This window comes from Corvus moneduloides, chromosome 2 (genome assembly GCF_009650955.1).
Source record: "Corvus moneduloides isolate bCorMon1 chromosome 2, bCorMon1.pri, whole genome shotgun sequence".
Classification (NCBI taxonomy): Eukaryota; Metazoa; Chordata; class Aves; order Passeriformes; family Corvidae; genus Corvus; species Corvus moneduloides.
This window is the reverse complement of record NC_045477.1, coordinates 98,468,356-98,481,431: the sequence shown is the minus strand read 5'-3', so window position 1 is coordinate 98,481,431 and position 13,076 is coordinate 98,468,356. Positions and strand designations below refer to the sequence as shown.

General features: G+C 37.4%; 1 protein-coding gene across 5 annotated transcripts in view; it reads left to right on the top strand.

The window, feature by feature from the left end:
• Positions 1 to 13,076, top strand: part of ARHGEF7 (Rho guanine nucleotide exchange factor 7) — a 117,755-nt gene that overhangs the window by 87,664 nt on the left and 17,015 nt on the right. For all 5 annotated transcript variants that reach the window (XM_032100545.1, XM_032100546.1, XM_032100548.1 and 2 more), the window contains 6 exons: positions 1,392 to 1,478; positions 4,311 to 4,389; positions 5,732 to 5,871; positions 6,509 to 6,733; positions 7,761 to 7,854; positions 10,745 to 10,834. In XM_032100545.1, the coding sequence (XP_031956436.1) occupies positions 1,392 to 1,478; positions 4,311 to 4,389; positions 5,732 to 5,871; positions 6,509 to 6,733; positions 7,761 to 7,854; positions 10,745 to 10,834 (715 nt within the window). The remainder of the gene's footprint in view (positions 1 to 1,391; positions 1,479 to 4,310; positions 4,390 to 5,731; positions 5,872 to 6,508; positions 6,734 to 7,760; positions 7,855 to 10,744; positions 10,835 to 13,076) is intronic.

The window sequence follows — 13,076 nt, the reverse complement described above, 5'->3', positions numbered from 1 at the left end:
ACATTAGAAAGTTGAAAGTGGCAAAGTCAGGTGATTTTTTTTTAAAAACCAAAGAAGCAAATAAAACGAAGAAAAGCTTGTCTTACCAGAAATAATGTTAAAATAATCTTAAAAGCAAGTGCTAACAGAAAGGCAATGTTATACAGGTTACTGACGTTTTTATGGCTTGTTGTTCCCCTGAAAAATCAATGAGGCTTTGAACCTGATGAGGGCTTTTGAATTGCAACCTCATTCAGTCCATTTCCTCCCTTAGAACAAAGAGGTCCATAAATATAAAAAAAAAGAAAAATGTTTATGGAACTGAATATTTAAAAGTTAGTCACTTAATATTTTTCTCTCAGATATTTTGCTAGGTGTTAAAGTAAATAATAAATAAGATTCAGTAGAGCTGATAGTGCATCTTCTGCAGTCATGTCTCTTTTTGAAGCCTTCAAAACAAAACAAATCACCATCCCCCATGCTCATCATGAGGTAAAATGTCAAATGTAATGGACTTCTAGAAGTTTCTGTGTAGCATTATGGCTTTTTGGCGAGATACAGAACAGCTTCATTTGTGCAACAGCAACTGGCTTTGGTTTTGTCTTTCTAAAAATGATACAGACATTTGCAGATGTTTACTTAAAAACATTAAAACTTGCTAAGGACTTGTAATTTTGCAAAGATGCTTGAAATTAAGACAGTGGCTCTGTCAATTGATATACTTATTTTGTTATTAAAATGTTACACTTTAATGCTTCTCCCTTTTATCTATAGCAGTAGATTCAGAGTAAACTTATTCCTCCTTCCATAAAAATACCCCAAAACAAAACCACAATGGGTAACTTCATACATGAAATCAGCAAATTAAAACCAGAACAAAGTAATGAGTGCTTTTGTTGAGACTATAGTAATTATTGCTTTGCTTTTTCTACTTTGGGGCATTATCCAGTATTTAAAAATCTGATATCTCCAATTTGAGAGACCGCAGTCTTGATACGACCGTAAGAGTATCCATCTAAATTATATGAAGAAATAGATCCAGTGTGTAATTTTGGTTTTACTGAAGTTGGCCAAACGGTTGTTATCGTATTAAACAAGGTCAGCATTTCACCCAGACTGTACAATTCCTGCTTTGAAATACTAGGCTGTACTCACCAGGAAGAAGTATAGGCATGTGTTAGTAGCACTTTTCTAATAGAAAATAAATAATTCTGTCATCTTCTTCCCTTTTTTTTCTTTTTTTTTTTTTTATTTTTCTACATTCAATGGAGAGATAGTTTTGCAATGAGCAAATATTTGTGGAGTAATCATGCAGTTATAATGCTGATAGCTTTTAATAATATAAAATAGAAAAATGGGAGAGGGGACTTTGTGATGGTGTATTTACTTTTTCATTTTCTTCTTTTAACAAGGAAAAGAATGAAAGGTATCTTCTTCTCTTCCCTAACATTTTGCTAATGTTGTCTGCCAGCCCAAGAATGAGTGGGTTTATCTATCAGGTAAAGTAATACATTTACATATGTGTAAAAATGTGCTGGGGTTTTTGTTCTTTCCAAATGATATTTCATAGGAAACTTGAAAGGATTATTAAACTTTTGCATTTATAAAGATCAAAGGTAATATCTGCAATAAGAAGTGGTCATCTGTCTTACAATATTCTGGCCTAGAAGCCCAGGGTTTGATTTTCTCTGTAGTTGTGACTATCACTGAAGAGACTTTTTTTTGTACCTTGTTAGTAGTAGCTGATGAGAGGAAGTATTGGTAGCTTTTTACATCTGTGTAGGAAACCAGTGCTGCTGCATGGGTTTGTTAGTGCTCTTTGACTGCTGCTTGAGCATAGCCCCCTTAAGCTTTCATTAATGTGGATTAGGCTGTTACCATAGTTTTAGATCCATCCACATTAGTGCTTTTATCTTTGAATCAGTGTCACACTTTTTAAATTAATCTTTTAGTTTTTTCTGTTTAATGAGTCACAGAGTAGAAGTTGCTTTGGGGCTTGCAGACTAGATTCCCTCTGGATGAAGCTGAAGGCATGCTCCAAAAGTATGCTTGATCTGCTCTAAATGTAGGAAAAGATCAAGTACGTGGACTGACATTCAATCCCTGGGCCCAGCCTTGGGCTCCCCAGTGTACCACCACCTGAAATGCATACAATGTGGCACTAGGGACCTTAGCACCAGGTGCTTTGCTTCACAAATCCCTGCTCATAGCTGGTAGACACAGCCTTTGAGCTCTCTCCCAAGTTTCCTAGCTGAATACTTGTGGCTTTTGCCCCACAGGCCTGTTCCAGAGGTGGAACAACTGCTGTAGTGCAGGAGTGCCATTTGTCTTGGCTCCCTTGTAGCTCTAGGCTGTTTCACAGAAGCACTTGCATCTTGGGTATGAAATTAAACTGTCAAGCTTTATTTTGCCTCTCCTATTGTGTATCACTTGCATTTCTTCCTACCTCCCACCTTATCCTCTAAGTGCACAGCATTTTTCAATAACTAACTAAATAAATAAACCATTTTCTGATTTGTCTTCAGCTTCTACTCAGAATGGCCACAGCCCCTTCTTAGTGTTCACTCTCCAACCATCTCTTGAAAGCAAAACTCTTAATTTCCTCGTAACCTCATGTGTGATAGTCCCATCACTGAGTACGTCTCAAATTTTAATTGCTACCTATTCACAGCAAGATGAATATTACACTTACTTCATCAGTGTTTGTGTCTGAGACAGTTGCTCAGAGCCCATGTCTAGAGTTTGTAATGTGGGCATCCTGGACATTTTTTCTGAGGTTCACATCTCAGAACTGGGATGGATAAGGGCAGAAGATGATGCGGTTTCTTCAGTCATTCTCAGGGAAATTAGGCCACTGAAGGCATCATCCAACGGAACACCTTCTTGCATTTCTGAATAGCCCAGCTGTCAGGCTTCAGATTTTCTGTTTGATATCTACCATGTGAGCTAACGGGAAGAACTTTTAGCAGTGGTAAACTGAAGTCACAAGGAGCAGGGACCATACATCTTAGGAGGGGTGCACAATTTTTTGTGAAAAGAAGCGGAATATAAATGATTCACAATTTCAGTTCAATTTTCTCTGATTTGCTGACTTTGTACTTTTTCTTGCCACGTGGTTCAGATCTCTGTCACCAGTCTTGCCTAGTGTACCCCCATATTCCCTTCCCACCCATGTCAGCAGTTCTTGCACATCTCTGTTGTTGTGGTTGTATGCTGTGTTACTCATGAAGCAGCAAACATGGAAAAAAGGGAAAAGAGCAAATTTTAGCTGCATTGTGTTGTGCACATGGCCACCATGTTTCCTTCAGTGGGGAAGCCGCTACAAGAAAACTCCTCCTTTCTCTTTGGTATCTTGGGCCTGAGCATGCCCTGCGCCTACAGAATACCAAGTGATTTTTCATTTTCAAGCTTCTAAGAAGCCTTTGTCCATTCTGCTGTCATTAGGAAAGAAGAAAACATAAAGTTGGTTTGTATTCTTTTTGCTCTTTTGGAGCCAAAATTCCACAGTACATAGTATTTGTGTGTTCACCAGCATTTGCTGAATAGTGTTTCTGTGCAGGAGAATACAGGATCTCTCTTAAAGAGCTTTTATTGAAGTTTCATTTTTGGTAAAGCCTTTCATCCCAAAAATACTCAATTTTATTTATTCTTCTGTGTTTCTAAAGGGTCAAAAAGTTATCCTAAACTGACTTTTTTCCCCTGTTTGACTGGCTTTAAAATGGGATCTTTTGCAAAATTAGCATGTTCTTCTGAAGAAACTTTACAAATGTGAAGGTGTTCATGGCTTCCCTCCCTTCCCCCCCCCGCCCCCCCCGCCAAAGTATTTCCATGAGGGAATTTAGCAGTGGCATTATTAGAGAAATAAATAGTCAGTAAATAATAGATGCATTTATTTAGTGAAATACTCCTTTATAAATTTACTTGTTCTACAGACCTTATTCTGGGAGCTAATCAAACAGTTTGCAAACAAATGTGCTTAAAGAAGAGTCACAATTACCTCCAATCGTGTAATATGGATGACCCTGAAGGTCTCAGTTTCAAGAACCTGAGACTGAGCAATGATCACTGTTACATTTGTATGGATTTCGTAGCCTGAATAGGTATCAGCTAGACTTACTGATGTCACAGATGTCATTTGCAGAAGTTGGACATATGGAAAAACTCCCATTGTGAGATGTCTGTATGAATTTTTAAATGTTTTTAAACCCTTTGGGGGGTGTGTGTCAATTTACTGTGAAGGTCTTTGAGAGCTTCAAGTTAGTATTTTCTTTAGTTGGTAAGGTTTTTATGTGTTTTGTATTTAATGCCAATGTTACTTTTTTTTTTTCAAGGGAAAACTGCCCATGACGGGAATGACTATTACAAAGCTAGAAGACAGTGAAAACCATAAAAATGCATTTGAAATATCAGGTATTGCCCATTAGTATTTTTATTTACTACTTATTCCAGGATATACGGTTTCAAACATCAAATGGTCACCCTGGACAGAGGAAGAAATTTTTTCGTTGTGAGGGTGACCAAGCACTGGCACAGGGTGCCTGGGGAGATCACTGTCCTTGGAGGTACTGGAAAGCTCTCTGGCCATGACCCCAGGCAACCAGCTCTAGGTGTCTGTGTTGAGCAGTGGGGGGAGTGGGACTTAGAGGTCCCTTACAGACTCAGCCATCCTGTGATTATACAAACTTTGTAACACAGCTGCCCGGAGCCTCGCTTGAAGACTGCTTTTTACTGCTTCCCTTAAGCAGTTCAGGAGCTCTTTGTGTGGGATTCGTCCTGGAATTTCTGTATCTTAATGAATGGAGGCAGTAGCCTTGGAGAAGGTCTTTTATAATAAGCAGTTCAAAGTACACTATTTACTGTAAGAATAAGAATTCAAGAGGCTCTGGAAGAGTTTTCTTCTAGAAATTGTCTGCCTCTTTCCTGAGAGACCTTTAGCATCTCTGATGTTAATGATTGTTGCCATTATGCTTATATTGGGTCATTTCTATCTGTTTAGTCATTCATTTCATCATGTATGTCCTCAGGTAATTTAAAGGACAGTACAGGGTCTGTATGGTGGAGCTTCATACCTTCATTAATTTCCTGCATCAGTTCTACCTCCAAGCAGGTTGCATTTAAATAAGGCAATTTTCACTGTCTCAAGTATGATATCAATGCCATGAGACACAGAGGAAAAAATTGTTAATGTTGAGAAAAAAACCCACTTTTTTTTGAGACAATAGCTATGGAGCTGACCTCAAGGGGAATGTGATGGGTTAAATGGTGTTAAGTGCAGAAATGAAAGTTGTCTTGGGTTGAGATTACATTCCCAAGTGATTTTTGCCTTAGCTTTAATTTTATGCCTTCTTCTGAGAGAAGATTGGTGAAGTCTTATTTTATAACTTTTCCTGTGTTGTAGTGTACAGACTCAAGGATGACATTTTAGGCTATCTGGTGGCTTTACTGGGGAAGATGGAGAAGCATAAGGCTGCTAGATGAGCCTGTCTCCTACTCCTGTCATTTAAGGTTGTGCTTAATTACTAGAGCTGGGAAGAAAAAAGTAGAACTTCTGTGCTTGACTATGAGTAAATACATTGAGGCGATGTGTGTCACAACCTGAAAAAGTGGGATGTTGTACTGAAAAAAGGTTTTAAATTTTTGCTTAGTACTGAGAGCATGTAATGTTTTAGGAAACGTGTCTTTTTTAATCATGTCAGATTGACTAAGTTGTTCTTTTTTCATTTCCTATGTTTTTCTGATATCTATCACCTAGGAAATATGATTGAAAGGATACTAGTATCTTGTAACAACCAACAAGATTTGCATGAATGGGTGGATCACCTGCAGAAGCAAACCAAAGTCACAACTGTTGGGAATCCCACCATTAAACCTCACTCTGTGCCATCTCACACAGTAAGAAAGAGCTTCTGGGTTGAAGTGAATGAGCAGAATTAGCTTATCTGGCAAATATAACACCATGGAAAGCCTTATTTTTTTAAATTGTTCATTAGTAACAAGAACTGAATGTTGTCACTATAGTTTAATAGGTAAAAAGATCATTCTGTTTTTAATTGTGTGAACAAAGAATAAAATGCTTTAAAACTCAGTGTAATAGTTTAATGGGGTAAAAGAAAGTTCATTATCATTATTTTTTCTATTTTGGCCATCACCATCTTATAAGTATACTTAGAACATTAGGTTGTAATTGGTGATGTACTTGACAGGCTGTGGAGAAACAGTAATTTCTTTTGGGTTCTGCATTTGAATTGCTGGATATGAATGGATATAAATTTAGCTCTGCCCTTAGTGGTGAGAGAAGTGGGAGCAGGGTTTCTCATAGCTGTTCTTTGTTTAGTTTCTGCTCTGTGGTAGACAATAAAAAAATTTTAAGCCTCTTTTTTCCAAAAAATAATTTAGTGTAAAATTTTTCAAAGGCCAGCTATAATAAACAGAAGTGCTATATAGCAAGTGGGATTATTTCACCAGTCCTTGATGACATTGTCTCTGTTATGATAATATGCTTTCTTTGCTTTCCTGTCATGTTTGACAGCTTCCTTCCCACCCAGTGACTCCCTCCAGCAAGCATTCAGACAGCAAGCCAATACCACTGACTCCTGCCTACCACACTCTCCCTCATCCATCACATCATGGGACTCCACACACCACAATAAACTGGGGACCGCTGGAACCTCCGAAAACGCCCAAGCCTTGGAGTCTGAGCTGCCTGCGGCCTGCACCTCCACTACGGCCTTCAGCAGCTCTTTGCTATAAAGAGGTGAGATGCAGCAGCCAAGAAAAAGGACAGCGTGGCAGGCCTTTGATAGGAAGTTTTAAATTTTTTTGTGGTGGCTGTATGTGACTTTCCTTTAATTTTGTAACTCTCCTAAACAACAGGGAAAAAGTGAGAGTTGATCTGCAGTGCAAGATTTGTACTGAGACTTAGTTGCTACAAGAGGTTCTTCTGTTTGGCCGTACCATGTGCTAATTTTGTAATTTAACTTAAAATCCTTTCAGGCTTTCATGTGTAGGCCACTAAATTCACCAATGTATTTAAATTTCAATCATCTTTATAGTGTTTAGCATACAATAACATTCAAAATGCACCTTGATCATCTTTGGTAGGTCCTGCTCAGTCACCTTTTTACTGTCTTGTTCTGTATTTTCACAGATGATGTGTTGTATCCTTAAGGTAAAGGGTAGACCAGCATTTTCCTTTTGTTTCGAAAACTTAGTATTGTTCCTGTAAATTATCATGATCACATTTTGAGCAGAAATGCTGCTGGGTTTGTTGTTTGTTTGGGGTTTTTGCTTGTTTGTTGGTTTGTTGGTTTTTTTTTTTTTCCCTGTAGAGTTCTGTAAAAACAGACCTAAACTTTTACAAATTTTGGCTTTAAAGAGTATACTACCTGCCAAGCTTCCTTGTTAGGTCCTTTTTTTACCTACTTCCCAGAAGAGAAGTAAAATGGGTTGTCTCTTCAACCATTCAGGAAAAAGACCTGGGTTAATATATTCCTGCCTCTTCCCTTCTCTCTAGCTCCCATACAGGCTGAATGCCTTTGCACCAGGTTTTATGTATATTTCTGTTAATAGAACAGATAAAATACTTGACTTTGTGTATAGTTGGAGGAAGGGTAGAGAGGAAATCAGCCAATTCAGGCAAATTGAACATGGCAAAAAATACTAGTAAACTGTATTTTGGTTCTGTTAAAAGGTTTGCAGTTAGTAATTTCTGTATGCATCTTAAAAGTTAAATTTTTGAAATAATGTGGAGAAGCTCTACTCTTTTTATTTTTCCTGTACAGGATCTCAGTAAAAGCCCTAAAACCATGAAAAAGCTGCTTCCCAAACGCAAGCCAGAAAGGAAGCCATCGGATGAAGAGTTTGCACTGAGAAAAAGTAAGAGAGACTTGAACAAGTATCTGCACAATAAAAAGGCTGCAATTAACATCACTTTAAATTCTGTGAGAGTTAGGTGTACAGTGTAAGCAAGTCATCTGGTTTCCTCTCTCATGTCAGGGGAGAGTGGTAGGTATCTCCAGAGGCTGGTTTGTTCTATTCATCTTAGATGCTTATGCTACAATGGCATTGGTTGCTTTGTAGAGCTTTATTGATTGCTACTGTGGATGTCTGCTTGTGAAGTGCTATTTCTGTTTGTTACAGAGGGAAGGGAGGTTAACTAGAGAGCCAAGTAAAGTTCAGTAAGGTAAACCTGTCTTTTAGTACTGTAAACAACAATGTCAAGATGCTGTCCCACTCTTGCAGAATGCTTTGTAGCTATGTTTTTAGATTGGTCTTGGTAGGAGCTTCTGTTGTCCTGATGCTGGAAAGCTGGTTATTGCTGCTTATTTGAAGACAAATTGCTTCCACAATCACTGCTTCTAGGATCCAACAGTCTTCTCTTATTTCCTATAAATAAAGTCATTTGCTCCTGTCTGTATCTAAACTGCAGATATTTAGGCTGCTTGAAGTCTGAAGAAAAACACTGATCTGAGAGAGACTGATTAATGTACAGAAAGAGAGAGGTCAAAATCTGGATATTGGGATAATTTGAAGTGGAGGGAACATTAATGTTATCAAGCAAACACAGTATTCACTTAGTTGTCAGCGTCACTGTAATTCTTCCTTAGAAATTTGTGTGAATGAATAATCTGATTACTTGTATCAGTAAAAGACAGGGTGGTTTTTTTGTAAGATTTTTGCTGTAGCTTTTGTTTCTCTGTGTCTGTCCTTTGCTCATGGGCTTTTTAAGATAGTCTGTGCAATGAGTGTTCAGTGCATGAAGTGTGTTTTTGTGGCAGCTGTCTCTCTCAGGCTTATACAGAGTTGGAGAGAAAAAGCTTTTCCTCAGGGTGCTCTTGGCTTGTCTAAGGTGTTAGTCCTGCCAAATGTTCTGTGAATTTCATGTGGCAGAGGTCAAGGTAGTGAGTAGAATGATTCTCTGTCTGTGGATGTGTGGGTGGATGTTGTAGTTCAGGATGTTTTACCCTTTCAGGAAGGTAGCTGCTTAGGAAAGCAAAAGTACTGTAATACAGTATCATTTCAGATGTTGGAGAATGGAGATTTGGTAGTAATGATAGTGATAAAGCCGTCAACTTGCAGGTTTAGCAATTTTTAAAGAACACAGTGGGGAGGAGTTAAGGGTTCTTACCTGGGGGAAAGAAGGGGTCTGTAGCTTGCAAATACATTGTTCTACTCCTTAGTAAATAACTTCCAATAAAAGCTATTTTTTGTAGCTTTAAGTCAAAGAGGTAATGTTACTTACAGAAATTCTTACAGATTCTTGGTATTCATCTTCCCTAATCAGTAATTAGAGGCTTCTGTTAGTGTTCCTTCAACTTTCTCAACTTTTTTCTGAAGCTATTAAAATTTCCCACTGAGGAACTTTTATTGAACTTAAAGCATATTGATAGATAGGTCTGGCTTTTGTTCCTTCCCTTCTCAGGAATCCAGAGGGGCTGTGTTTTGAGAACTGCTGTGTCAAATTAACATTTTAACAGCCAAAACTGAGGTGTTCCAACTGAGTGCTCTCAAAATGCTGTTTCAGAAGTGTAGCATTTGTCCTGCTACTGTAATAATATGGTGCTGCATTCTAACTATGAAATCCAGTTTTTTTCCTGCTTTGAAAGAGGGATAACTCTTACTTTGGAGTTCCTGCATCTCTTAAACTGTAAGGAAATTATATTTGGTAAAGATAATTTCTGCAATAGCTAGCTTGTCCTGACAAATTTTTGGAAAGTTGGCTTTGTTCTGGTGATAATAAACCACAAAAACCACCACGATGCATTGGCTGGGAGAGAATACAACTAGATTTTGATGTTGAAGGCTGCTCAGATTCGTGTAGCAGAAAATTTTCAAACCTAGTTATTTCACAGGGGGAAAGAGGAAAAATGCTTTTAAAACAGCAAATTATCTTGCATTGCACATGGACTTCTGGTTCCATCTAAATTAATGGTAGAGGTACCTCTAGATTTCTGGTTTGAATTTCACTCTGTTGCAAGTGAACAGTTTGACAGGATTTTTACTGAGTCACCCAAGGAAAAGATTTGCTGTGGAGCTTTACCTTTTGGAAAATGTTGCCATGTTAAGCTTGAAAAGTTAAATTTTTTCAGTAGTGCTGTTTCTACGTTGAAGTCTGAGTAGTTTAAAGTAGTCACTTTTCACAGATATATGTACATGATAGTGGAAGCTTTCCTACTGCACACTGGACTGAAATAGTACTGAAACTATGCTGTTAATTCTGAGTTTTATTTTCAGTTGTGTGCTGTTGAAAGGGGTAAATCTGATCTTTTTTATATGTATACACATACACATGTATAACACACACATATATGTACAAATGACAAAAGTTTTCAAGATGTTTTCTGTGAATTAATATTCTGTCTCTTGATTTCTTTGATAAAATAATGAAACAGTATGCATATTGAATTGTTTGTTTATATAATAACTTGAGTATATAGGGGTTTTTCAGTAAAATGACTGCTTTAGAATGAGAGTCCTCACACTTCCAAACACATTCTGTACAACATTAGATGCTCAGAAATTTTTTTGAATGTGGGTGGATACTCTGAATTGAGTTTTTTCTAAGCATTTAAAAATAGTATTTGTCTTATTAAACTGTTACTTTTGTTCATTCAAGTTTGATTTTTCAAATGGTATGATTAAAAGAATTTTAAAGGGTTGATTAGGCTGAACTTTGGACTCAACTGAACTGTACTTATTTACAAAGGCTTTTCTATATTAAGAAACATGCCCATGTTTAAAATTCTGTTTTTCCCATTGATTCTAGGTACAGCTGCTTTAGAAGAAGATGCTCAGATTCTTAAAGTCATTGAAGCATATTGCACAAGTGCCAAAACACGTCAAACACTAAATTCAAGTAAGTTAGAAAGTACTGAAATGGGTAGAAATGGCTAACTAAAACACAAATAAGACAGTTTGCAAAAGAGACTGATGTATATTCTCAGGCCTTTGCAAATAGCAAGTTGGACCTGCAAATAATAATAACCTGTTTCTGGTTTAATATCAATGCCAAGTGTTTATGTATTGGATGCCAAGGGCCATGGTTGGACACTATTATTTTTTCAGTATTTTGAAACAATCCAAAACAACAAAAACCCAAAAGTGACTACTTTTCATGGTTTAAAATTGTACTAGAGCTTCACCAATGAATAAGAGGTGTCTGAACTGAATATAACAGCTAATCAGTATGCTTTTGGATAAATTTCAAGAAGCTGGTAAGTAGGAGGAATGAAGAAGTCATCGTAATTTTGGAGGACTGTATTTTTGTTGTGTTGTGTTCAACAAAGACTTTCTCTATGGAAAAGTAACCTAGACCTATAAAAATGTCTTTAATTTTATTGCCACTAGTTGTTTTTAGTATTAATTAAAAATTTTAACCCCGTCTCATAATTTCAGGAGAAAGTGTTCTCAGTTGTGTGTTGCTTAAAGCCATTTTTAGTTTCTCAGATCAATACCTAGCATATTGAAAACCTGTAACGTGCCTCTGGGGTCCTACTTCATTTAATCCAAATCAAGGTTGCCATGTGGAGTTCCTCTGTATTGTAAGTAAAACGTTGCTCAAAGCAGGGGAGTCCACCAGCATGTGTTCCATTTACACAAGGAAGGAGAAAATGCTGTTGCGTTTGTTCCTTTTTGCACTGTTGAATACAGATTTAATTTGGAGATCCTTGGAACACAGTATAATGATCTTGAAGTACTTGGCTGGTTTTGCTGGAACTAGAAGACTGGACATCATAACTTCTTGTCCACTAAAGCTATTTAAATTTTGCAATATTAATCACTGTTACTGCTGTCTACAGTGCTCTGGGCCTGTTTTGCTTCCAAGCAAAAGCACTTTATGCTGACAGTTGAAGTTTTAAAATGCAATTGCAGACTTAGTTCTTGAATTTTCCTAACATATGTTCACTTGCTATTGTCACCTTGGAAAAAAACACAGCTACTTTGTGTTCCTGTGTAACTTACAATGGGAATGTGGCAGTTGTATTAATTGTAAAAACTTTTCAAGTAACAGCAAAAGCCTTAATTTTGATTTTTCTGTCTTAATGAACTGCAGATCTCCAAGATCATGAAATTAGCTACTACTATTATTTTTGTACCCGTACTAATCTTTTTTATAGCCCTACAGTCATTACAGTAGTGTGTTTAATTGGCTAAAGGGAATGAATGAGTTCAAAGTTCTGAAGATATATACTGTTGTTCCAAATAAAATCAAATGAGATGATTGCCGTTTAAACACCTCAACTGTGATCTGTTATTTCCAAGGATAATGTGACAAGAAATGGTTGGGAAAACATTTGCACTTGCACAGTAGTGTGTGTGTGCAGATATGAAATGGATATGATTTTTTTTTTGCTTGCCTATTTTTTCTTTCTATGTATATTTAAGAAATATACATAGTGCTGTGGGTATCATTGCATACATCAGAAGTCAACAGCTTTTATTTGCCCTTAATTGCAGCAAGAAAATTTTTTTATTGATTCGGCACACAGCTGCTTTGTTTGGAAAGCAGTGTTGTCACCTAAGACTAGGTTCCAGAAGGTCCATTTGAAGACTGGAATTGGAAGTGGGGAAAGAACTGATAAAGCTGGAATTGCTTCTGTTGGAGCAGTAGTCAGTGTAGAATAATAGAATGAGAGAGTCGCCTGTCATCTGGGAAGTGCGCTGGTTTTTTTACATACTCCATTCTTACCTCCCTGTTAATATTCTGCCTGTCCCTCACAGCACTCACTGGGCAATTCCCCTACCTTCACCTTAATCTGCTGCTTTTGGCAGTGTTAGTACAGCAGATCTATGGCACCAGTGCAGACTGGTAAGGTGTGGCATTAGAGGTAGCAGAGCAGCAGTTGTTTGGGTGGGAAAGAAGTGGGATTTAATTTGGGTAGATAGATGGAAATGAAAGAGCAGAGTCTGACTTTCTCATGCTTCTTGAACGCTGATCTTATTTTGCATTTCTGCTTCAAATGAAGACTTGATCTTCTGCACTATCACGGGTATGGTGGCTCATAACATGGCCACTTACCTGGCTTCAGTCCTTGGATATTGCCAGGCCTTGAAAAATTAAACAATTGTCCTTATTATGTTTGACCAACTACCCTAGA